Here is a 26,296-nt window from a genome sequence, read left to right as displayed (position 1 = left end):
GAAAAGGTATTTTTTATATGAGGAAAGAAAGGCTAAGAGGTGAAAAACAGTATTTGTTTAGGGTGATTTAATTGTTGGTATTCCTTAAAGCATAGCATTTCTCTTGAGGATGCATTCATCACTATGATTCTGTGTTTAAACTGATGTTATTGTGGTTTGGGGTAGTTTTGTTGGTATTCATGTTAAGATCAGAAAATTTAAAGACAAATTTACTGGTTTTGTATTTTGTCCTGCTGCAAATCGCATGTGTACAAGTACATAAAACGTGTTACTTAACAGTGGTATTATCATTTCTTTAGAGCTTTAAAGACAATTGACGAATTGGCCTTCAAGATAGACCTAAGTAGCACATCACATGTGAATATTACAACTCGGAATTTGGCTCTTGGAGTCTCATCCCTGTCCCCAGGGACAAATGAAATTTCAAATTTTAGCATCGGTCTTCCAAGCAATAATGAATCCTATTTCCAGGTAATGAGCCAGTGTTTAGTTTTAATTAATTAGACAAAGGAAAACTATCTGATCACTTGCCAGTTTCTGCTTGAAGATCTTGGTCGGCGGGGTGGCAGGCAGGTAGGTCAGGACACTGGCTGAGGTTAATAATAGCAGTAGCCACAGGTATGTGGACACCGAGAGGAGGTGTCCTTTTTAGAACCCATGTGACGGGGTGGTCAGCTTACCTTCTACAAGAGGTGATAGTGGAACTGAGTGTTCAACCATCAGTGGGAAACCCCTTTGGGAGTGGTGGGGCGGATCCATTCAGTAAGAAGAAAGGGCTTTATTCAGGGCCCAAGTGGGAAGAAGTGTCATGTATTCAACCACACCAGTGGTTGTCAAACTGCATTGTACCACCTGGAGGGCTTGTCGGAACAGATGGCGGGCTCCCATCCCCAGAGATTCTAAGTTAGTAGGTCCTGGGTGGATCTCCAAAGTTCGCACTTGGAACAGGTTCCCAGGCATTGCTGATTGTGCTGGTCTTTGAATGGCACTCTGCTGAGGACCAGTGGCGTGAAGCCTGGGAGGAGGGTAGGCAGTGATGAGGCTGGACAGGTTAATGGAGAGCCTCTCTGCCCTGTGGAAGCAACCTTCCAGCAGATACTTCTCAAGTTCCTACTGTATGTTAGTGTTAGCCATGTGGGCAAATGAAATGAGGTAACATCGTCCTTGACACGGGAGAGCACACAGTGGTACGTGCTGATTCTCCACTCTGGAGCTAAACCAAGATGGAATATTTAAGAATCTGGATAAAAGGAAGGACATTTTTCTGCTTGAGAGTAGTGGCTCTTTTGGATATTTCTGTTTCACATTTAAGAGTGAAAACTTGGTCAGCCTCAGTCTCATTCCGAATCCATTTATGGGAAGACATGTTTGAGCCTGATCTGTGGGTTCAGGGAAAGACGATATCCAAGAGTATTCAGAAAACTGCTGCTGCTTCCTCTGTGCAGAGATACTCAGTCTCAGCAATCAGACAGATCAACTCCAATCTTGTTTTTTTCCTTCACTAGGTGTTTTGAGAAAAGCTCAAAGTCTATTAAGTGTAAATCTCACTCTTGAAGAGGTTAACCGATTTGTTGATTTCTCAGTTTGCCTTAAAATCAGTGCGTCTTCTGTTTTTCCACATTTGCAAAACCCAGATGAGATCCAGGCTTTTGTCGGTAAGGGTTCATTCAGGGCGGCAGTGACTCCAGTGGAGGTAAAGGGAAACCCCAGCCCTAACCAAGTAGCCCTTGCCTGCCTCGTTCAGATGTGGAGTAGTTATCATGGTAATTTGTCATTACTCGACCCGTGTATCTCTCTGTGTGTGACAGATGGATTTTGAGAGTGGACAAATGGATCCATTGGCTTCTGTAATTTTGCCTCCAAATTTACTTGAGGATTTAAGTCAAGAAGATTCTGTATTAGTTAAAAGAGCACAGTTTACTTTCTTCAATAAAACTGGACTTTTCCAGGTATGGGTTCATTAAATTATTTTTCAATTGCAAATTGAGTTTCTTTGCTCAGAAGGAAAAAACCAAAGTTTGGATTCCTTGAAAATATATCAAGAGGCATAGAGAAATTAACCTACTGTATCTTCAAAAATGAAAAATTTTAACATAATTAGTTAAGCATTTTATTTCAGGTAATTGTATGCTTATTACAGGATATGTTCATTTAGGTTTTTTAAATAAATCAAATATTAGATTAAGACTTGCATGGTACAATTAGGAATGGAATTTGTGGAGAAGGGACTATTTATTATTCCTTTTGTTAAATATTTTATGCTCTCCAGCAATTTAGACCTTCAGAGTCAAAGAAATTGTGTGCCAAAGGAAAGGTTTTGTTTTTGTTTCTGTTTTTTTTTTTTTTTTAAATTCAGCAGGAAGCACTGTTCACATAATGAGCAGCATTCTTGGCTTTAATCAGTTTTCCCATTAATATTTCAAATGACCTTTGGCCTTCACACATCCCCAGAGGGGGGTGGCATTGTGCTGAGCACATATTATCATTTTTATTGGCATCATTTCTAGATACTAGAAAGTCCACTGCCAGCAAACACAGGTGACCTCTGGTTTCCTTTGAAAGTGCAACCCGATCCAGACTAGTTTCACTGAGCCCTTTTTAAAAAATAACAGTTATCTATTAAATTAAAGATCCCAGCATATACCAAACAACACCATCTGTGTAAGAGAAGACAGCCAAGTCTCAAGGCCAATAGAATTGCCTCCAACTGTCATGTACAGAGGCGTGGCAATATAAATTACAGATAAGAAAAAGAAATACCATGAAATCATTTACAATAAGTCTAAAATTTTAAAATTTTTTCAGCAAATGTTTTAGAAACAAGCTATATAAAAATTTTGAGTAAATTAAGAATGTGATTACAAATTATTCTGAAGGATTTAATAGCTATGAACAGATAAAACTACATTTATTAAAATTATTTGAGGCTTACAACACCACCTTTAAAAACAAAACAAAAAATGCAGTATGTGTCACAAAAATGTGATGGGTGGTGGAGGAGGCTCTGTTCAGAGGAGAGGTTGAGCCCAGAGGGAGGGGGTTTGGGAGAAAGGTTAGAACTGTTAGAATCTGTCATTGTTTCATTTTGAGTCTTTTTTTTTTTATATTTTTTTAAGATTTTATTTATTTATTTGACAGAGAGAGACACAACGATAGAGGGAACACAAGCAGGGGGAGGGGCAGAGGGAGAAGCAGGCTTCCCGCTGAGCAGGGAGCCCAGTGTGGGGCTCGATTCCAGGACCCTGGGATCATGACCTGAGCTGAAGGCAGACGCTTAACGACTGAGCCACCCAGGCGCCCCTTGAGTCTGTTTTCTGCACGCTACCTTTCCCTTCTCTCTTGGCATCTCCCAATCAATGTATTATTAGGAAACATATGTTTGTTTTTTAAAGTAAATTTATAGCAGAGTCAAAAGATTTTAAGGGTTCTCTGGTACTGCCCTAACATAGTGAACAAGGTATGAGTATTTTTTTTTTAAAGAAAAGACAGGATATCCACAAGCCATTACCAACTTTATTGAGCACGATCACACATAAGTAATAAACTATATTCTGAATGCTGAGATTTATTTGGCATTTAAGAAATCCTGTAATTATTCCCAAACAACTGATTTATAAGCTGCAATAGATAAATACAGGAGGTTTGACAAGAAAAACACAAGGGAAGAAGGAGTAAGAGATGGTCTTGCTGAGAGACACACTGTTGGCCTCATTCTGCAGCATGGATTCACTGGTTTGCTATCCTGACAACCTTATCTCTGAAGGGGAAGCTACCGAGGGTAGCAGGTATACAATCAGAGAAGGTAGAAGTTCTGGGTGGGGGGCGCCTGGGTGGTGCAGTCAGTTAAGTGTCTGACTCTCGGTTTTGGCTCAGTTCACGATCTCAGGGTCATGATCTCTGAGTCATGAGACTGAGCCCCTCCTCCTTGATCCACGCTCAGCATGGAGTCTGCATAAGATTCTCTCCCTCTCCCTCTTCCCCCACACCCGCGGTCGCTCTCTCTTTCTCTCAAATAAATAAATCTTTAAAAAAAAAAAAAAAGTTTTGGATGGGACCCTCATCTAGTAGAATTATAAGTTACTAAACACATCAGGCTGTTGGCAGGGATGTGAAAGATGAATTGTTGTTGTTTTTTAATTTTTCACACCGTCTTTCTTTTATACTTCTCTAACAGCAAACAACTTCATCTGTTTTCTAGGGCAGGGAAGTGATCTAATTGTTTCGTGGCTTTTTATGAGTCCATTATTTCTGGGTTCGCATTGTTTCAGACGATAACTGGCTGACATCAGTCACGGCAATCGAGAGTCAGGTTTTATGAACACTGCCTTACAGGGTCAGCTCATAATGTTCCCTCAATGTATTTATTATAATAAGGGAAATAGCAAAGCTCTTTCAGGAAAGCCAGCAATTTGATCTTATAAACAGGATGTTCTATAATTGAAAATCTTAAATGTAAAAAGTGCTGACAGTTTGCGTGTTTGGGAGCACCAAAATCAAATACAAGTGTACTCCTGACTAATAATCCATTTTTTTTTTCTTTAAAAGGATGTAGAAACCAAGAAAGGCACCTTAGTGAGTTATGTGATGGCATGCAGTATTGGAAACATTACTATCCAGGGTCTGAAGGACCCTGTTCGAATTAAAATCAAACATATGAGAAACCAGGTAAGAAAATGCTACAAAGGACAATGGAACAGAGGCAGACTATTTCAGAGAAGTGTGGGGCCTTTTTTTTTTTCCCTACATGGTAAGAACTTTATTCTACTGGTACTTTTTGATGGGGGCAATTTTCCAAAAAGGGGAGAACAGTTAAGCAGGTGGTGCTGTAATGTCACGGTAAATGTTGGCAAGTGGGGGAATTGTTCCCCTCTAGGATTCAGTCATCAGAAGAATGAGAGTGAAGAAAAGGACCCCTCTTTTCCTTTTAAGGAACGACGCATTACTTTGAGAAATTAGATGCAGATGCCGTTGCACAATCCTGCCATTAAAAGGCTTGGGTTTGTTTTTTTTTAAGTCAGAAATTACTGCTACTGGGAAAGCAGAAGGGAAACAGGGCAGGGTTGACTCATTTTTTGAGAGGTTAGCAGTTATCTAGAATCTTGGCAAATGTTGCTTTTTTGTTGCCTCATTACCCTTGCTATCATCTGTTTATTTGATAAAATTATATGGGGGTTCCTTTGGCCCCAGGTAAGGCCAGGCACAGGGTCTCCCCTCTTTTCCAGAGGGCCCCACTCATGATTCTCCCGTGTATGAGGCAGACAGGAAGGCAGGCAGGAAGGAAGCTGGCTGATAAGGACTGAGGCTTGGAAGTTAGGTCATCTAAGAACTAGCCTGGCTTTGTCACCCAGCCCTCTGAGACGTCCTTGTTCTACCCTTTGGCTTCCTTTGTTTCAGCTCCTTCATCCATGAAGAATTTTTTATTGTGGTAAAATGTACATTACATAATATTTACTATTTTCACCATTTTTAAGTGTACCGTTCTGTGACGTTTTAGTGCATTCCCGTTGTTCTGCGCCCATCGAACCATTCATCCCCAGAACTGCTTCATGTTTCCCAACAAAAACCATGGACCATTACATAGTAGCTCCCCATTTTCCCTCCCCTGGGCCCCTGCAAACACCATTTTACTCTCCCTCTCAGTGAACTTAACCATTCTAGGCACCTCATGTAATTGGAATCCTATAGTATTTGTCCTTTGTGACTTGCTTATTTCATCTAACATAATCTTTTTCAAGGTTCATCCATGTTATAGCATGTACCAGAATTTCCTTCCTTTTTAAGCCTGGATAACATTCCTTATATATATGTATGTGTATCTCCCACATTTTTTTATCCATTCATCCATCAGTGAGTACTTTGATTGCTTCCACCTTTTGGCTCTTGGGAGTAGCGTTGCTCGTGAACATGGATGTTCAAAATATCTGTTTCAATCCCTACTTTGAATTCCGGGCACATAGATGTAAAGGAGAATTTTGAAAATGAAGTGAAGTTACAATGTAAAGAGCTTTGATAAATGCTAAGGATAGCATTTTATGGTGGGACATATATAGTAACCTTTAGATAAATGGGAAGCACGATTCCTTAGGAGCTTATGGTTGATTTCCACTTGAAGTCTCCGTGAGAGGAGATGCTTCTGGATGGCCTGCCATTCCTAGGTCGTATTGGCATGACTAATACTGGTCTCTTTCTTCATGAAAACCTTAGCGTTTTGACTCTTTTCCCAAATTCAGATCATAAGATTTTTCACTTATTTTAAACACAATTTCGCATGTTTATTCTTATGTTAATATAGGCAGTGCCTCATCCCATCTGTGCCTTCTGGGATCTGAACAAAAACGGTAAGTTTTAAAATATTGGCTGTCTTAAGAACAACTGAATTTTAAACATTGTTAAACACCCCCGTTTCCTTTCATTCCGCCCTAGCCGGAGTGAGTCAGTGTAAGTGTGATGACAACTGAACTGTAAAGTTAGTTTAGGTAGCTGGGGAAGTGAACCGAATTTCTGCAACTTTTTACTCATTGCAAGAAGTAAGTAAACTTGACTTTTTTTTTTTTTTTTTTTTTTTTTACCAAACAACCTCTTTGATTTCAGTTATTTATAAAACACAGTGTGCATTTTGATTGCCACTTTTAGATGAATATCGATATATGCTGATCTCATTCTTTTTAGGACACCTCTGAGGAGATTATTAATATGCATGAGGCACACAACTTAGAATCTAGCTACCAGACCTCAGATTATGAGGAAAGCATACTAAAGGACTATAAGTGAGAAATGGTTATAATACATATATATTGCTTGAAAGAAATGAACTGCCTCCAAAATGACATTTGACAATTAAGAGAAAAAGGCAAAATTAAGGGAGAAGTCTAGGTATAAGTTGTGGGGATCTTTTTGATGGGAAGGACAAGCTATGAAAACTCCCACCTCTGCCCCCTAAAGGTCACCTTCCCTTGGGGATCCCCAGTGGGATTATCCTAACTCTAAACCAGCACCAGTACAGGCTGCTTCTTGGTAGAAATGGAGTCTGAAGGTGTCCCAACCTCTGTTTTTGATACGCCTTATCACAACTGGAAAGTCTTGTTGTTGTTTGGTTTCTAGTTGCACAGTTTTGAGAAAGTGGATTTACTGGATACATAATTAAAAATGAAATCACCTTGCAACTCAATATATGAGTTGCTCATATTCCACATCCTACCATAAAAGTCAGATAAGATGCATTAAAGGCATTTATAATAAGTTACCACTGTGCATGATTGCTGTGTACATAATAGCATGTTAGAAGAACACTGACCTCTGTTAGTTCTGATGTCTTTACAAAAGTAGAGGCTAAAACAAGGGGAAAAAATGTGTTGATCTTCAGAGACTTCATTATTTGAAAGGGGGATACTCTTTTCATGGAAGTTTATTTTGTAATACATTAAAAGTTAAACTAGAATCAAACTCTTGCAGGATCTTCAGTAGAACACAGTTGAAAACCACTGACTAGATAATCTCTCACTGCCAATCCAGCACTAACATTCTGTGATTCCGGGAATCTCAATTATTCTAAGTATTGGCAGCTTTAAGAATAAATAGTATCTGTTTGACTGATAAACTGCAAGGCAGAAAAGACTGAGGCATATTTTCCTAAAGAAGATATCATCCATTATAGAAAAGGAACTGGCCTGCTGTTATTTTCACAATGTTTGTGGACTTCCTCTTACAGAAGGTTCTGGATTTTGGAACACGTCAGGATGTGTGGCACACAAAGATTCAGATGAGAGCGAGACGGTCTGCTTATGTAACCACCTCACACACTTTGGAGTTCTGATGGTAGGGGAGAAATTTCTAAACTCATTTTGAAATGATATAATTTGGGAAGGCATACTTCTTTTTGTAAGTCAGCCTTTTTAGATTATGTATTTTGGGAATTATTTCCTGATAATTGGCATCTGTACCTTGAATCTTGCTAATTAGCAGAGATCGCATATTTAAAATATGTAACAATAATTATAAAAAAGAACCCTACTTTAGTTTTTTTTCTGTAGCATTAACAGCGATGATAAAATCACCATGAGACTCTTGAATTAAGAGAGAGGAAAGGAGGGGTGCCTGGGTGGCTCAGTTGTTAAGCGTCTGCCTTCGGCTCAGGTCATGATCCCAGGGTCCTGGGATCGAGCCCCGCATTGGGCTCTCTGCTCAGTGGGAAGCTGGTTCTCCCTCTCCCACTCCCCGTGCTTGTGTTCCCTCTCTCGCTGTGCCTCTCTCTGTCAAATAAATAAATAAAATCTTAAAAAAAAAGAGAGAGAGAGAGAAAGAGAGAGGAAAGGAGGGAAAGAGAGAGAAAAGTTAAAGAGGAAGATAATGTTGGGTTTTACTAACATAGAAGGGAACTGTGAAAATTTTGATAAAATATTGTTTTTGCATTATCAATCATTGGATTGAATGTGACTTTATAGCAGGTACTATGGTAGGTGATCCAGCTGTCACCCAAAATGATGCATCTGCATCTCGCCCCCCCCCCGCCGAGACCACAGCCTGTTAGGACAGACTAGGGACTAGGACAGCATGGAGTCTTCAGGCCTGCAAGAGAAGAGAGAGGTGTGACATGTCTCTTACCACTAGGTCTTCATCTTATTCTTTCCTTCCTTCCTTCCATCTTTCCCAAGGCCCTGTTTTTATCTCATTAGCCAGCTTGTCTGACAGTTTTAAACAAAAATTAGATCACAACTACATGTTTGTTTTTTTTTTCATCCCACCAAATTTCTCAGAGCCACCCTCCATGTTAACAACTCCTTTGAATTCATCCATAGACTTATACCTCTATCTTATATCTCATACACATGTGTTTTTGCAGATACTTTTCTGGTGCGCATTGCATCCTCCAGATTGTAACAGAACTGTTGGTTCTGGTATTTGGTATAGTTCCCAAGGATCAAACCACATTTGCTTTTTAAAATGATGATGGCAGTCATGTATGCTCAGACAGTAAAGCTTTTTGAATTTGAATCACAGACATCATGGTTATGTTTATCCCCTCCCTTAGATCTTACCCCCACTTCCCATGGAACTGGATGGGAGCAGTAGGGGCTGTAGGATGTGGCATTTAGGCTCATGAACCCTCTTGGCCGATGTAAATGGCCATTGTCATATGGCCATCTTGCAAGTGATTTTCTTGACAGCCTACTGCATAAATCCTCTGAGGGATAAAACAAGTCATTGAAAATGGCAGCAATCATAGCAAATAACTTTTTAATTTTCCCAAAATATAAATATTTTTCTTTACTGCCAGAGCATGAAAATGAACAATTAAACTATAGCATGTTTTCCCTAAGTAAAACAAACAAACACACTCTCAGTTTTTTGTTTTTTTTTTAAGATTTTATTTATTTATTTTAGAGAGAGATACAGATAGCGTGAGCTGGGGAAGGAGAGGGGGAGAGAGAGAGAATCTCAAGCAGACTCCACACTGATCGCAGAGCCCGATGCAGGGCTCTATCTCAAGACCCTGAGATCATGACCTGAGCATAAATCAAGAGTCAGACGCTTCACCAACTGAACCACCCAAGCGCCCCAAAACACACTCAGTTTTAACTTCCATGTTCTCCTTTCTGCAAAGGTGACAGTAGACATTCTTTTAGAAAACACTTACTTTGCATCATTATTCATTCAGGTATTATATAAGCTTTAGCTTAATTCATTTAGTTATTTGAATTGTGTGCGTGTGCATGTGCACACATGTATGTGTGTGTGCACATGTGTGTTTGAGCCTGATTATGTATGTTGTAGGTCTAAGGTTAGATAAATAGGTAAGAGTAATACAATTCAGTATACAGCAGTGATTTATATGTAACCAAAGTTTGGCTTTCTGTTACTTTGGTTAGTTTCTTCACATATTGTTTGAATTTTATTATGAATTTGTATTTTTGTATTTTTCTGTTGCCATTTGATTAAATAATTGGTTTTACATATATGTGAATATATGCATTTTTTTAGTACTATCCTTTCACCTTGACTGCTCTTACAAGTTTATAAACTGCTAGGAGAAAAACTTTCCAGAATTTATCCTTCCTGGCGATGAACCCATGTCCTCTCAGCTTTTCCAGACCACCAAGGCTTTGCTAAGAGACTTTCTTGATTTACAAACTCTTTATCCACTTATATAAGATATTCCCAGAGTCTACATTGCCCTGTGATACATTTACCATATGGGAAGTTAAAAGATGTACCCCAGACCCATAATTATATCTTCTAATCTACAAATGTGTGAAGGATTTAATGTCCTCTGTTAACATTTCCTAGTAGTAAAACTGATTTTAATAGTTTTAACATTAGTACATTTTCATGTTGGCTAGTTCAGAGGAATAAATATTTTCATATTCTTCATTCTCTAAAAGTACAAAACAACATGAGAGTTGTGTGTGAATGTATTAATAGTAAATAACATTATTTTATTTAATTTACACTTTAAATTGTGGTTTTAATTGTGGCTTGCAAGTTCACCCCCTCACCTAGATGGGAGCCACAAGTTTTTCAAGAGGTAAGGACAAGTCACCTGGAGATTCTTCAAGACCATTTCTCTGCTCCATGAAATCCTGGCGTAACCAAAATGTTGGTCAGGGTAACCTATCTGTGAGTCCACTGGCCCTGACTTGAACCCCATCTCATGTGCCAGGGGAGTCCCAGGTCATTCCAGTGTTTGGAGGGAGTCCTGGGAGAGAAGGGTAGGCTGAGTACCTTCTGACCCAGAGCCCCTGTGTCTGCTGAATTCGATCACTGGGCATTCCTGGGAGCCACAGAAGTGCTGTTACCTGTTTCCTACTGCCTCAGCCAAACCACAGACTGAATCTCCTCTCATCATTTCACACACATATACTCACAAGCAAACACCACCTACTGGAGGCTTTGTATGTGAGTAATAAATTTTATTGACATGTTGGTGAAAATTAAAGAGAATTAACACATAAAATGAAAAGCTTATAAAGCAAACTTTCTTTTTCATAATCTAAGACCTAAAATTTTAAACCAGATATCCCCTTTAGAATGTGGCCTTTCTCCAAGAAGACTCCATTTTTGAACATCTGCATAACGGAGGTATCTTTTCTTCTCCAACCAGGATTGAGTGGATGGTCTTAACTCAAGATTTATCCCTAACCCAATTCCCTATTTAAGGAAGGAAAGAAAGATTTCCCTCCCGGGCCCAGACTTTACAAGTCTACCTCTGCGCAATGAAATTAATGTTTCATGTTAATATGCTAGAAAGTGTTTACTTCTTTCCATTCCACAACCCCTAACACTTTAAATGGTGCCCTCTCAAGTCAACAGGGATTAAAACAAACAAAACAAACAAACAAAACCCCTGTAATCTAAAAATCCGTAATGGTTTCTCATTTATAAAAAAATAAAGACCACCCAACCCAATACATGCCAAGCTTTGAAATGACCATAGTTAAGATCCTCAGCACTAAGCTCAGAGGCACCAGGCTCTGGCTATCCACTGGCTGAGCCCCTCCCTGCTGGACAAAGAAGCCAAGGCTTGCCTGAGGGCTCACATTGGCCATGGTGGCCTCTATTTGTACTTCTGTCCCTAGCCCTGCAAATGTTAGCAATGGGTCTGATCATTTATTATGCAAGGCAGTGACCTTCTCCCCAGTTACTTGTGGGGGGAGCGGTTTTGCTCTTCAGGCTCTTCTGGTGGGCAGAGTTTGGATTATCAGGTAATGATGGAAAACAACATGCAGCTCTCTCAATAATGCTACACTTTTGCTTCATGGAATGATCTGCAAGAGTACAATAAATGGAAGCTTCCATATTGATTCGCACTGTTGTTTTTAGCCCCTCAGATTGAGCTAAGACTGTAAGTGCTAGCAGTGAACTTTCTAATAAAACACCGTTCCCGTGAAAAGAGAGATTCTTAACAGCTGCTTCCCGTGATTTATGTAGGACCTTCAAGGAACTGCCTCACAGATAGATGCAAGAAACACCAAAGTTCTCACCTTCATCACCTATATTGGGTGTGGGATATCTGCTATCTTTTCAGCAGCAACTCTCCTTACATATGTTGCTTTTGAGTAAGTATTTTTTATCTGTCAAAACCTAGTGCTAACTGTCCCAAAATGTGAATGAGAAAATTGCCTTTGCTTTTAAAAATACTTACTTTTCAAATTGTGTAGAGTGGTTCAACTTTAGTGTTCAGGTTTCTCGTAACATATATCATGCAACATAAATTTTCTCGCTATAGAATCTTAATTTATAATTATTGTATGTCTATGGATAAAATGCATTTAAACCTGTAAGAGATGATTAAATATAAATAAAAATTGTATAAAGTGCTTTTTTCATGGTAAATATGAGAACATTTACTTCACAGATCTTATAAAATTAGTCCTGAAACAGGAACCCTTTTTTTATAAAGATTTTTTATTTAGTCCTTCATTTATTTATTTATTCATTATTTATTCATTCAGAGAGAGAGAGAGAGAGCTCGCCCCAGAACATGAGCAGGGGGGAGAGGGGAAGGGTCAGAGGGAAAGAGGGAAAGAAAGAAGCAGACTCCCTGCTGAGCAGGGACCCTGGAGGCAGGGCTCCATCCCAGGACCCCAGATCATGATCTGAAGCAACTGAGATCTCATGATCTCAACCGACTGAGCCACTCAGGCACCCTAACAGGACTTCTTTTTTTTTAAAAGGATCCTTACCTCATTTAAAAGAAACCCCAGAAAAATTTAAGGAAATTTTTTTTTTTTAACAAAAATCTCATTTTTATAACTAGTATTTTTCCTGGATTAAAAAAAAAAATCCATTGAAACTAATTAGAAATTTCATAAACAATTGGAAACGGTTTTGAAATCAAATTAATATTAAAAAAACTTTAGGGGCCCCTGGGTGGCTCAGTAGGTTAAGCGTCTGCCTTCGGCTCAGGTCAGGATCCCAGGGTCCTGGGATCGAGCCCCGCGTCAGGCTTCCTGCTCCCTCTCCCACTGCCCCTCTCCCTGCTTGTACATGCTCTCTCTCTCTCTCTCTCTCAAATAAATAAAATCTTTAAGAAAATTAAAAAAAAAAACTTTATAATTTGCCAAGTACTCATAAAATCTTTAAATACTCCTAATTAAACACAAATCTCCTCCTCCTAGTGGAGCCATATGAATTTACTGCCTGTGCCTAAAAGATTAATTTACAGTATTCCTTCTCTTCTTTCTTTTTTCCCCTTTTCAGGAAATTGCGAAGGGACTATCCCTCCAAAATCCTGATGAACTTGAGTACAGCCCTGCTGTTCCTGAACCTCCTCTTCCTCTTGGATGGCTGGATCGCCTCGTTTCACGTGGAGGGTCTTTGCACAGCCGTTGCTGTCCTGCTCCATTTCTTCCTCCTTGCAACCTTCACCTGGATGGGGCTAGAAGCAATTCACATGTACATTGCCCTGGTTAAAGTATTTAACACTTACATTCGCAGATATATACTGAAATTCTGCATCATTGGCTGGGGTAAGCCTCCTAAACAGTTTTGGTTTTGTTTTTACTGTCAGGGAAATTGCCCGTCTCTCATAGGAAAATCCTATTTTGAAAGATTTTAGTGCTGCTGAAAGAAACTTCAAAATTGTGAATGATGCAGATTCGATGTACACGTCCCAAGTCAGGGGCTTCCTTGGAATGGTATTTTTTAAATCTATTCATCCATCCTTACTAAATTCAGGAGTAAAGGAGAAAACCCTAGCCTCCTGAGTCACCGCAAACTTATTTCCTGTGACCAGAGCCAGCCCACCCAAGTCTGAAGAAGCAGTTGACAGACCATGGTGCATTTCCATTATGTTTCAAAATAGAAAGGGCCACTCAGGCTCCTCGCTGTCCTCACCCCCTGCAGACATGCGCATGTCTTGGATCCAGCGAGAGAAGGTTCTTTTTGTGTGTGCAACCAGAATACTGACAAAATTCTTGCCTTGAACTTCTTAACATGATTCCTCAGCCAAACATGGAGGGTAGCCTTAGCCTGTTTGGAATCTCCTAAATGGGCTCCTTTCTTTATCTGGCTTCATATTGAAGCAAGCATTTAGAGCTTGCTTTTTTTTTTTTTTTTTTTTTTTGCAGATGACAATATAGACGTATGGGACATTTCCAAGGTGTTTGGCACCAAAATCATCCTCCAGGGAATTAGGGTGCTGTGGTCTTCCCCAGTGAAATATACAGGAAAATATTTTATTGATTCTCTGGAGAGAAAAGAGAGACTGTAAAAACTTTACGGCCCCATGGTTTCTCCCCCACTGTTTCTGAAGACTTTTCTTTCCATAGAAAGGGGCCAAATAAACTGCAGTTCTCTCACTGCCCGAACCCTGGCAGAATGGCAGTTGTCATTAACGAAGCACATTTGCTTCTGGATTCGGAATAAACCGGGTTCTGGGTCTCTAATGAGTAACAGTAAGCAAACACAATATTTAAATATCTGTCATTTAAGAGTGGGTTTTAAGTGTTGCCAGTTAGAGTTGGATGTTCCACACCAAAGAGGGGATTGTATTGTTGCTTTTAAGCAAATTGCCAGTTCTAAAACAAATTCTGTGATGTGGAGGGTTTTCTTTCTCTCTCTCTCTCTCTCTCTCTTTTTTTTCCCCTTGCCCTTATCAGTCTTATAAAGCAGTTCCAGATGCTCCAGGTGCTTATGTCATGGTCTTTCTGTAACAGGTCTGCCAGCCTTAGTCGTGTCCATTGTTCTGGCAAGCAGAAACCAAAATGAGGTCTACGGAAAAGAAAGTTATGGAAAAGAACAAGGTGATGAATTGTAAGTAATAACTTGTTGGAAATTTATTTGTGATGAGTGTATATCCTTTGCTTCCTAGAGTGTGGTGCACAGTTTCCAGGCCAGTAGTGAGCCTCCTAGTTTGGAAGGCTGAAAATGCGCTTGCATGCCTTCACTGAGGTCTTTGCTGCTCCACCGCTGAATTCGGCTGGGCACCCGGACTGCTTGAGCTGCTTCCCCACGTTAACCTGCACTCTGTCATCTGGCGGACTGCAGAGGAGGTCTGGGATAGGGTCGGCTCAGAAGACCCGTCCTGCTTGAAGGGATTCCATAATACTCCCCCTCCTTAAGCCCACACACATCTTCAAGAAAATTAAATCAGTATTTGTATTTGGCTGTGGGATCATAGAGGCCAAGATCTGGATATTGTTCACCTTTGGCAGTTCTCTCATATTTTATCTAGCCCATAATAGATAATAAATATTTGTTGATTGAATGAATTATTGAATGCATACAGAGCTTACTCCTGAGATGAGACCCGTGAGATCACATATCTGTGCACGTTTCATGGATGGAGAACATTTTCATATCTAGTCAGTGTCCGACCTGGGTTCCATTCCCTCATGGACTTCCCTTCTCTTATAGTTCCAAAACAGCACTCAAAAAACCCCACAAGAACTAGTAGAAAATAAAGGAGCTAGGTCAGGAAATTCGGGATTCTAAGGGACTTCCAAATGTAAAGGAATATTAGCTCCAGAGACAAGCAGCGTCATTTTGGGGATTGTTATAATAAGATACATTAGGGCGCCTGGGTGGCTCAGTTGGTTAAGCGACTGCCTTCGGCTCAGGTCATGATCCTGGAGTCCCGGGATCGAGTCCCGCATCGGGCTCCCTGCTCAGCGGGGAGCCTGCTTCTCCTTCTGACCCTCCTCCCTCTCATGCTCTCTGTCTCTCACTCTCTCTCTCTCTCAAATAAATAAATAAAAAATCTTAAAAAAAAAAAATATAAAAAAAAAAAATAATAAGATACATTAAAAGTAGAAGTCAGTGCATCAGTCCCAAATAAGGGAATTTTACAAGTATGTTAGTCAGCTCTCACAGGACTTTATAATACAGTTGGTAAATTGCTGCGCCATCAGCAGTCTCATTTGCTGAGCATTTGTGATCTGCCAGGAATCATGTTAGGTTCTGGGATTCAAAGATGTTCAAGACAGCTTTTGCCTTTGTGGCTGTCATGTTCTAGTGTGGAATACATAACCTAGAATGATAACCATTTTCACAAGACTTTTTAGATGAATTTAATAGCTTTAAATAATTTATCCAATTTTTGAGGTACCTAAGAACTCGCATAGTATTAATTAGGCCCTGGGGCATCTGCAAATTGTGGTTTGTGTTGACTTTATTCATAGAACACTTTACACATGGTACAATTTTTAAATTACTTTAATCTATTTTCTGATGTGTGTGTGTGTGTGTGTAATTCTGAATAGGAAGTATGTCCTTCCTCACCTCATAAAGATGTTGCAATTGGTGTAAGCTTTTTAACTATTCATGAGGAGTGTCACTATAGGAATATCATAGTTCTATAATAAAGTCTTGCCTCAACTAGGCCAATTATATTACTAGGAGTTATTTTGCAGCAGTAATGGAATTCATGATTACGTGTGTCTTAAGTAGGAATTGACTCTTCTCACATAACAAGAGACATGGAAGTAGGCAGCTACTGCCATTGGTTTTATGGCTGAAAATATCAGGACCAGCAACTCTGCAGTGATCTTGGCCTTTCTTTCAAAGATAAAAGGTGGTTACTGCAGCTCCAGGGCTTACTTTCATGGTGGAAGCAGAAAGAACAAATAAGGGCCTCTCCCAAAAATCCCCTAGCAGATTTTGCTTCCATATCATTTCGTGGAACAGTGTCCACGTGGCTGCCCCTTAAATGTAAAAGAGATTGAGAAAATGAGTACTTAAATTTCCCATTCTCTGGAGTGCAGTCACATAAGAGAGAAGGGGGCTAGACATGGTTTTGGGTGAGCCAACCACGAGTGTCTTCACGCCAAGTCAGAATTCAAGAAGCCACCTTGTTTTCTTTTTAACTGTTGACTTAAATAACTTGATATTAAGATGATGGCTATCCAAAACAAACCAAAAAAAAACTGTGTAAACATCAAAAAAGAAACTGAGGCCCAGGAAAATGAAGTGACTGTCTAAAGGCTTTGAGAAAGGTCCAGCTGTGAAATCTGCAGAAACCCAAACTAAGCCAGGAGAAGTCTTCGGTAAACAGGACATGGTAATAAATCTCTTTTTCTTTCTGGTTTCTTCTTCTTTAAGCTGTTGGATTCAGGATCCAGTCGTATTTTATGTGACCTGCGCTGGGTATTTTGGAGTCATGTTTTTCCTGAATGTTGCCATGTTCATCGTGGTAATGGTGCAAATCTGTGGGAGGAATGGCAAGAGAAGCAACCGGACCCTGCGTGAAGAGGTTTTAAGGAACTTGCGCAGTGTGGTCAGCCTGACATTTCTGCTGGGCATGACGTGGGGTTTTGCTTTCTTTGCCTGGGGACCCTTAAACGTCCCTTTTATGTACCTCTTCTCCATCTTCAATTCATTACAAGGTAAGATAAGTGGTACCTTTGTAATTTCTGCTTTCCAATTGTATCATGGGTGTGAACAGCTTCACCTAGGGGCAGGTGCCATGCTAAATGTCTACGTCATTGTTCCAAGTAATAGACATAGTTCCAGGTACAGGGTACTCATTAAAAGGATCTTGAATAGAGAGATGAGGTAGGGTGTCAGTTTGTTTTCAGTGATGGGTATCCCAAACACTTAGAACAGGGCCTGGCAAGTAGTAGGTGCTCAATAAATCTACATTGTTTTATGACTAAATATGGGGCAGGGCGGTACCCAATGGGGAGTTTAAAGGGAGGCATGGACAACTTTTACCTTCGTCACAGTTTTCCTTAGTATCCTACGTGGATGTAACATTGGCCAGAAGAATTTTTAGAATCTATGCAGGGACAGAACAATTCTCTTAGAGTCCTTGGCCCCTTGGATTTCAAAATAAATACCAATACTCTAGTTCAGAAAGGCTCGTTTTCTCATGAGATATACAGCAATTAGTTCAACAATTTAACCAACGTTTGCCAATGGTCTGCTTTGTACAAAAATCGAAGGCTTCTTTTGAGGAGCTTTCTGTCGTGCTTCTGATTCCATAATACATACCTGAGTATACTCTATGATCAATTTAACATTTAAACTTAAATAAATATAAATTATGCTTTTCAAAAGCTGGAAACGACATTCTTTAAGATATTGGATATACCTTGGGTTGTTGATAAAGTTCCCCAATGTTCAGAAGCACCGTGAGGCCCACACAACAATGGAATGAGGGGACAAAGCTTGGAATTGTTTTGAGTAGGGTAATCCTGCAGGCTTACCTGAAGCTCCTGGCCATGCAATGGTAAGCGTGTGGGGAAAGGAGAGCTGACTAAAGCTGACTGAATCTGAGCTAGGGTGGATGGGGTGGTGGGATGCAGGTTTGCATTACTCACCAAAGGAGATGCCTGGACAACGGCTTCCCTACAGATGCGTTTGAAGACAAGTTGGTATTTATCTGCAGGGGAGTGTTTCCTGTTTTATATTGCACATATCTGCTTTGCCTCACCTCCTAGTTTTCCCACCAGCTCATGAGCTCCTGCAAAAAAAAAAAAAAAAATGTCATGCAGTAAATGCTCAATGATTGTTAAATGAATAAATGGATTGCTGGATGAAGAAAGGGAGGGGTTTTCGAGATGGCCTAAATCCAACCTGAGACTCTTCTGGCATAAATAGGCATTAATTAGTTCAGCAAATTTTATTCAGGTTCACTCTTCCATAACAGAGGAAATATGTGGGCTCATTATCTTTAGTAAATAGAATAATAAGCCTCAAGGGCGCCTCCAAAAGTTGGAAACCGGATAGGTGGCATATGAATGCACCTTCATATCTAGCTTTGTAAAGTGAGCGTTCGTCTATTTATTCTCTTCTATAATATACAACATAAAAGTGCCTAGATAAATATTGCCCAAAATGTCCATTAACATTAGAAATTCCATGGTTTTATATTTCAGGCACATTAATCTGCCAGCCCAACCTTGTTTTTGCTTTTAGAATTTCCTGGCACTTTCAGTAAGCTTCAACAGCTACGGTTGTCTGTTCAGCTCTGTTTCCATTAATGAGAATTGGGATGTTTTATTTTTCCCAGCATCGGCCTCCTGTCAGGAGGGAAAAATGTTCTAAACCATCATCAAGTCACAGTTCTTCAAAAATTGCTAACTTTTAAGACTGATGTTAAATTATATAAATTCAGAACAGATTTCCGCATATCCAGTGACATTAAAAACACTTCCTGAAAAGGAAATTTAAATTAAAACACAGTGATACCGAGCAGATGAGTCCACCAACAATTGCTTACTGGCTGAGCTTGTACAGAAACTTGTCAGGATGCTATAGAAAGTCACTTAATGGTTCTTATTTGAGTCATTTTCTGAACCTTCCAAGAGGGTGTTGGCTGTTGTTGAAAGTATATGCTTTTTAAAAAGATGCATGTAGAATCTAGACCGTCTAAAGAAACAATTCAGTGAACTGCAGGTAGTACCTAGGCAAAATAAACTCAGGTAGGATTTAGGCCAACTACATTGTCTTTTTTATTCTTTCTGATACTTTTTTTTATTCCAGCAAAAAAAAAAAAAAAAAGAAGAAGAAAACTTGGCACAATCCCTTTGTCTCGTGGAGTTTATGTTCTAGCAGGAGAGACTGACATTAATCAGATAGTCACCCTATGAAACGTAGCTGGTGGTGTGGAGAGCACATGACAGAAGTCACGGTGCCTAAGCTGGAAGCTGAAGGATCAGTAGGGATGAACTAGGTGAAGGTGGGGGTAGGAACAGAGAAGAGACGATTTCAAGTGGAGGACACTCTGTGCACAAAAAAACCCTGCTATCGTTGGTGATTATAGTGTATGCCCCAGGAATTAAAAGAAAGCTCATGTAACCGGAGAACCAAGAAAGAGCCATAGAGTGACAGAGTGGTGGGCCTGCACAAAAGGGAGGCTGGGGCTGGACCAGAAGGCCCTGTGTTTTGATCTTGCTAAGAGCCGTGGGAAGTCTTTGAAATCTTCTAGGGCTGTGGAATGACATGATCAGATGTGCATTTTATAAAGACGAAGCTGGACGTAATGTGGAGAAGCGATTAGAGCTGCCCCTGTAGGGAGCACAGGGAGGAGGCTATTTCTGTGGTCCAGGTGAGATAAGGCAGTGCAGTATTTTAGACTGTGGTGGGGCTGGGGGGGCTGGAGATATATGAAAAGAGTCAAGAGAAAGTTTGGAACTACGCTGCCATAAAACACTCATCACTGGTGTTGAGTTTCATTAAAGCGAACTCTTATTTTTCTGGAGTGGTTAGGGTGAGCGGTCTTCTTGCTTGGTGCCATATGCCATAGCTAATTGAAGCCTGTGATTATTAGACTTAGCAATGGCCGAAGATCTAGAATGTGATGCAATATTCTAAAAACTAAGTCTGCCAAACAAATTCCAATCTCAGATTTAGCTTGGAGCTGAGCAGCGTCTTCATTTTGAATCCCACAAGTCACCCTTTAGTATTATGGAGGTGGCACCTCCGAGAAGGTCAAGTGTTCACGCTGGGTCTGCAGGGAGGCCAGGACATCTATATCACCCGAGTGGCTTCTACCAACAGCTTTCTTTTCATTTTTGTTTTTGTGTCTGTCTTCAAAACTTTGGTTCAAACATGTGAAAAATCCATTTTATCTTTCAGGATTCTTAGAAGTAAGAATGGATGTGATGAGTGTGTTCAAACACACATATACATATATAATTATATGGATACTTACATAAATTTGCATAGCCTACATATTAAAAGTTTGTACATGCTTTTTAAATATTTTTATCTTAATGTTCAGTTTTAATATATATCTTTGTTACTCATATATGTATTTTTAATTTTTATGGACATTTATAACCATACAACTTAATTGCCAAAAATAGTGCTAATTGAATATCAGAAAATTATTGTAATCTGTGTGGCTTGTAATAAATTCTCCCTACTTGAATAAGCAAATGAAATCATGAATTGAATCAAGCCTGAACCTAAGTTTATTGTTTTCTAATTTTCCACAGTATATTGCTTTTTATTATTATTATTATTATTATTTTACCTTCTTCACTTCAGCAAGTTATATTTTAATCAGTCCACTGATTTTTTTTTCTTGTAAGATGAAAAGATAAATATATCTTCTCTTGCCATGGTGGTATTACATATCTACCTGCTTTTGTTATCTTTGTTGCTTTCCCAGGATGAAACTGGCAGATCGCTGTATTAGAAATTTTAATTTTTTCTAAAGAATACAACTTGAGAAAATGGCATGGTATACACATTGCTATCTAAAAGAGAACAGATGTTTGACAAAAGTGTATCATAATTCACATGCCTGGGAACATTAGCCTACACTTCAGGAAATACAGTGTAACTCATTTTAAAGAAGTAAAAGGCAATTCCCTGATTGTTCAGAAGATCGTGGCCAGAGTCCTCTAGGGCTCCTCCAGCCTTTGGCAATACTGATGTGCTTGTCGAATAGATTATTGCTCTGAGATGCAGTACGTGCACAAAGTTGCTCATTATGAAAGTCATAAACAGTATTCAGGCTGTATATTTTTTTCATTAACTGTACAAAAGCATTTGACACTATCAATTAGATTAGGCTTTTTCAACATATAGGGAAGTTTAACACTCCTGACAAGTTTATCAAGATCTGAAGTCTAGTCCCATAGCAAGAAGTTGGTCTTCAATTTTCCTTCTCCAGGCATGTGAAACAATATTGACTAATCGTCTCAGGCACAATCAGCCCATCTTCTGTACATATTTATGACAACATAATAAGATGTAGCATATGGTTCTGAAAATAGAAGCTGCCATGGTGAACACAGAAGGTTATTATCACTCTACTCAGAGATAATGTTTGCCATTAATTTGATAACATTAAGATATACCCAGAGCAACAGAAATAATTTATATTTGTATAGTGCATTGTGGCTTATAAAAAGCTTACACACAACATCCATGATTAGATGTAATTCTTAAAGCAAGTGCAGAAAGTAGGTACCCAAGAAAGAGGGTACTTTCTGCATTTTATAGATGAATAAACAGGCTCAGAAGATTTAATGACTCCCCCAAGATCAGTCTGAATCTGACAGTGTAATATTTACAATATAGCATATATGAAAATAGAAAAATACATTATTAGGGAATAAAGCATAAGAAAAATAAATTACTGCCCTTCAATTTTTGTTTCAAAGTTTCTAGGAAGTATCTGTATCCATTGAAAAGACTGTTAGTAATTATATGCTTAATGAATAAATGCTAATGTATCCTTACCCTTATTCAGAAATAAATTAAGGAAATATATTTATTATTATTTTAATCTTATTGGTAAAGTAAGAAAGTTAAGTCAAGTTAAGTGTTAGGAGCCTCCTGACAGCTAAGCTCTGTTGTAATCACATAGGCAGCATAGGGCGTTGGTGCCAAGGTAAAGACATGAACCACCTTTAAACCCTAACATCTGAAACGATGTCATGTTGCTGAGATGTCACACATTGCAAGGAAATAAATTACTCATCTTTTGGCAGGGCATTTTGTGCCACAGAGAAATAATTTTCTAAAGGGCATCTTGGTAGTATGAAAGGAGGATTCAAGAGGTTCCAAAGAGAACCATAAACCCAGCTGGCTATGTCTGTGACAGCAGAATATATGAGCCATTCAGAGACCTGGACTCAGGCTTGCTAGGAAGCTGAGAGGTAATCTAGACCATTTTTGTCAGAAATCAGTTCTCTTGGGGCACCTGCGTGGCTCAGTCAGTTAAGCGGCCAACTTTTATCTCAGCCCAGGTCTTGACCTCGGGGTTGTGAGTTCAAGCCCCGCATTGGGTTCCACCCTGTGTGTGGAGCCTACTTAAAAAAAAAAAAAGAAAAAGTCAGTTATCTAGAGTATGCATCCTTTTTTGCCCACATACGTGATTTGATTAATTCGTGATTGATTTTCCCATCAAAGCTCCGGAACTGCTTATGCCCGTGGACCTGATTAAGATACCATTCACTCATCATTACTACGCACTCTGACTCTACCCTGTATCCCTGAACTTATCTATAGCTAATCTACAATCTTGCCCCTAACTCTGTTTCTGGATCTTTTATTAACCAGAATAAGAAAAAGTTAAGGGAGGCCATATGTCGGAATTTGTTGATGAGAATCTTGCTGGAAGTGTCAGTGGCCTTTTGTCAGTAAAGCACTCATTGAGAGTTGAGGACCCAAGGTTTGGTTTTTTTTTTTTGTTTTTTTTTTTAAAGATTTTTTTATTTATTTATCTGAGAGAGAGAATGGGAGACAGAGAGCATGAGAGGGGGAGGATCAGAAGGAGAAGCAGACTCCCCACTGAGCAGGGAGTCCGATGCGGGACTCGATCCCGGGACTCCAGGATCATGACCTGAGCCGAAGGCAGTTGCTTAACCAACTGAGCCACCCAGGCGCCCCGAGGTTTGGGTTTTGATTTCGGGTTTTTGTTGTTGTTTTGTTGTTGTTTTTTTTCCCCTCCAGCCAGGCTTCTCGAAAATGACCTTTTAGAGCCCAGAAAGAATGACAGTATGTGCTATCCTGAATTTTACTGTCCCGCTTTCATTTTTATATCCAAGGGAAACTGTTCCTTGGCATTTTTTTTTTTTTACTTTTGATAATCATGCTAGAGATCTGAGAACATCCCTTTGGCTGCTCATTTTACATCTGCCCCAGAAAGCCCCAAATCTTTGCCAGAATCAACCAAAGAGAATGAGTCCCACGTGGGAGCCAAATCCCTAGCCAAAATATTGAGGCTCAGAATTTTTTTTCTAAATACATAAATAGCTTTTATAAAGACAAGGTTAAAGACAGCTCATAAAATCTATAGCAAACATAGCACCAATACTTAGAGGGAAGCTTTCCCCCCTCCCCTGCCAAACATGCTGCTTGAAGGCATTCCCAGGTCAGTGAAAGGACTAGGTATCAAAAACCAAATCCACTTCTTGATGATGAATTTTCAGAATATTGCTCACTCCAAGTTTAGGTCACTCTTGTAGGTTTCCCTTCACTGTATTTGCTGACCCAAGCTTGGCCTGTATGTGCTTCCCAGGGAGGATTTGAGGAGGTGGAGTTCATTACCTTTTCTTCCCTGGCAGTGCCCCTGGGCAGGCCCACCATCCCACATACTTGCAACACCATCTGCCATCAAAATTGAAAATGTCACTTATTTTAAATAAGAACATTGCAAAATTTATGGAGAAGTAAAACACCTTGAGTTTGCATATTGGTCTAAATTTTTGTTTTTTAAGGGAGCAGGTCTCTCTGGTTAGTGAAAGATGGTGTGGTAAAAGGAAAGCAAGGGTGAGGGGGGATGGACAGGTAGAGGATGGGTTAGGAATCTATCTGTTTTATGCTTGTTCCAGCATGGAATCTGGGTTCATGCAGGTAAAATAAAGAATCAGTGCTGTTATCAAGTCAAAGAAACTATTGCTCAGGAATTTTGGCTTGGATTCATTAGAGTGGTGGTCTTTCAGGCTAAAATTCACAATTCATGAGCTGTGTTTTGTGAGATGATAAAGGTTTCATGGAACTAGCACTAGCCTGTCAGGATGAAGTAAAGATTTCAATTCTGATTCAATCTTTTCACCCATTTCAGCTTCTAACTTTTATGAGCAATGTTCTCTACTCCCTGGTCAGTTAAATAAAGCTATAAGTCAGTATGAAAGAGTAAAGGCCAATTATCCTGGTCCCTGGTCACAGCGGAAAGCCCTTTCCAGAAAGCTAGAAGAGCATATTTTTCCAGGTGGTATGGAAGTACTCTTTGAGGTGCCATGTGGTTGATAGGAAGATTCTCAAAGGGAAAACATTTGCTAGAAAGAGAGCAGAGATGGGGATGAGAAATCAAACAGATTCCCTTGGATGTCAGTGTAGAACTCTAAAGTTTTATGATTTTAGTTCTGCTTCTGGCACCAAGACCTATAAATAGATGAGAAAAAAAAAGAAATCTTCAAAACTGAGGAGGGAGTAGCCCTCTGTTTTCTCACTTTGGCCTCCAAGTTCCCTTGGCTCTCCTGCTGCATTTTCTCCTCCTCCTCCCTGAAGTATTTAGAATTTCTCAGCATACTGAGTATGTGCATTCTTCCAGATGTGCATACCTACCACATTTCCCACAGCTGGACTGTAAAAGGGATGTTTTGTCCTGTAAGAATTTTGGTACAGTATCTATTGCCAGACTAATTTAATTCACACGGAAAGGACTAGTTACTATGAATAGTAAAATAACATGAGAATCCTATTCTGATTTAAAATGGAAATGTATCTCATGGCTAAAGAATCAGGCTTTTTAAAATACCTTGGCATTTAAAAATATATTAACTCCTAAGAATTCTAATTTCTCGTGCCTGTCATTTGATTTTGTCTCATAGCATTGCAGTTCATAGTGGGGGGGGGGGGGCAATTTCAATGACTGCCATCACAGCAGTTTAGAAGAGATGTTCAGATTTTGAATCTAATTTACATTCCAGCGTCTCTTGAACTTACTGGATGCCTGTAGATTTACTGGCACATGCAGATGCTTAAATATAGGCAATATCATCTAATGCTGTGCAATTATAATTTAGAACAGCACTGCACAATCTAAAAAGTTGTTTTATTAGGTCAGTTTTATCTTATCTTTAACCTTCTCCTCATGACTGTGGTCAGCATCAGACCCTCAAAGTAATGCCCATCTTAGCATCCCAGCAAGGGTGACAAAGTGAATCCAAGAACTAGTTCCCTCCCAGTGTCCTCAAAACACCAGACATAACCCCTAAAGTTTTTTTTTTTTTTCCTCGAGTAGATAGGACATGCATAAAAATTGCTGAGTGAACACAAAGGAAGCAACATCTGGCGACTGTCACCTTCTGCCCTCAACTAAAAGGAAATCATTTGCTCAGTGCGAGGCCCTATACCGAGTGACATCTGGGGAGGAAAGTTTCTTTCTTTTTTTTTTAATTTTTTATTGTTATGTTAATCACCATACATTACATCATTAGTTTTAGATTGTAGGAAACACATTTCCTTTCTTTTTTTTTTGTAGTTTTTAATTTTATTATATTATGTTAGTCACCATACAATACATCATTAGCTTTTGATGTGGTGATCCACGATCCATTGTTTTCGTATAACACCCAGTGCTCCATGCAGTATGTGCCCTCCTTAATACCCATCACCGGGCTAACCAATCCCCCCTCCCCCCTTCCCTCTAGAACCCTGTTTGTTTCTCAGAGTCCATAGTCTCTCATGGTTCATCTCTCCCTCCAATTCCTCCCCCCCATTTTTCCCTTCCTTCTCCTAATGTCCTCCATGTTATTTCTTATGTTCCACAAATAAGTGAAACCATATGATAATGGACTTTCTCTGCTTGACTTATTTCACTTAGCATAATCTCCTCCAGTCCTATCCATGTTGATGTAAAAGTTGGGTATTCATCCTTTCGGATTGGCTGAGT

General features: G+C 39.5%; 1 protein-coding gene across 7 annotated transcripts in view; it reads left to right on the top strand.

The window, feature by feature from the left end:
* Positions 1–26,296, top strand: part of ADGRG6 (adhesion G protein-coupled receptor G6) — a 136,853-nt gene that overhangs the window by 97,238 nt on the left and 13,319 nt on the right. For 6 of the 7 annotated variants that reach the window (XR_013441071.1, XM_036106670.2, XM_036106668.2 and 3 more), the window contains 9 exons: positions 300–471; positions 1,809–1,949; positions 4,546–4,665; positions 6,293–6,338; positions 7,709–7,815; positions 11,926–12,053; positions 13,198–13,466; positions 14,655–14,751; positions 17,038–17,321. Coding sequence is in view for 6 of the 7 variants with exons in the window: in XM_036106670.2 (XP_035962563.2) it covers positions 300–471; positions 1,809–1,949; positions 4,546–4,665; positions 6,293–6,338; positions 7,709–7,815; positions 11,926–12,053; positions 13,198–13,466; positions 14,655–14,751; positions 17,038–17,321 (1,364 nt within the window). In the remaining variant the exon portion in view is untranslated. The remainder of the gene's footprint in view (positions 1–299; positions 472–1,808; positions 1,950–4,545; positions 4,666–6,292; positions 6,339–7,708; positions 7,816–11,925; positions 12,054–13,197; positions 13,467–14,654; positions 14,752–17,037; positions 17,322–26,296) is intronic. The other variant, XM_078054652.1, reaches the window with a different exon arrangement.

The sequence above is a fragment of the Halichoerus grypus genome, chromosome 9 (assembly GCF_964656455.1).
Source record: "Halichoerus grypus chromosome 9, mHalGry1.hap1.1, whole genome shotgun sequence".
NCBI classification, from domain to species: domain Eukaryota; kingdom Metazoa; phylum Chordata; class Mammalia; order Carnivora; family Phocidae; genus Halichoerus; species Halichoerus grypus.
The sequence above is the reverse complement of the archived record's forward strand: the minus strand, read 5'-3'. Positions and strand labels throughout refer to the sequence as shown.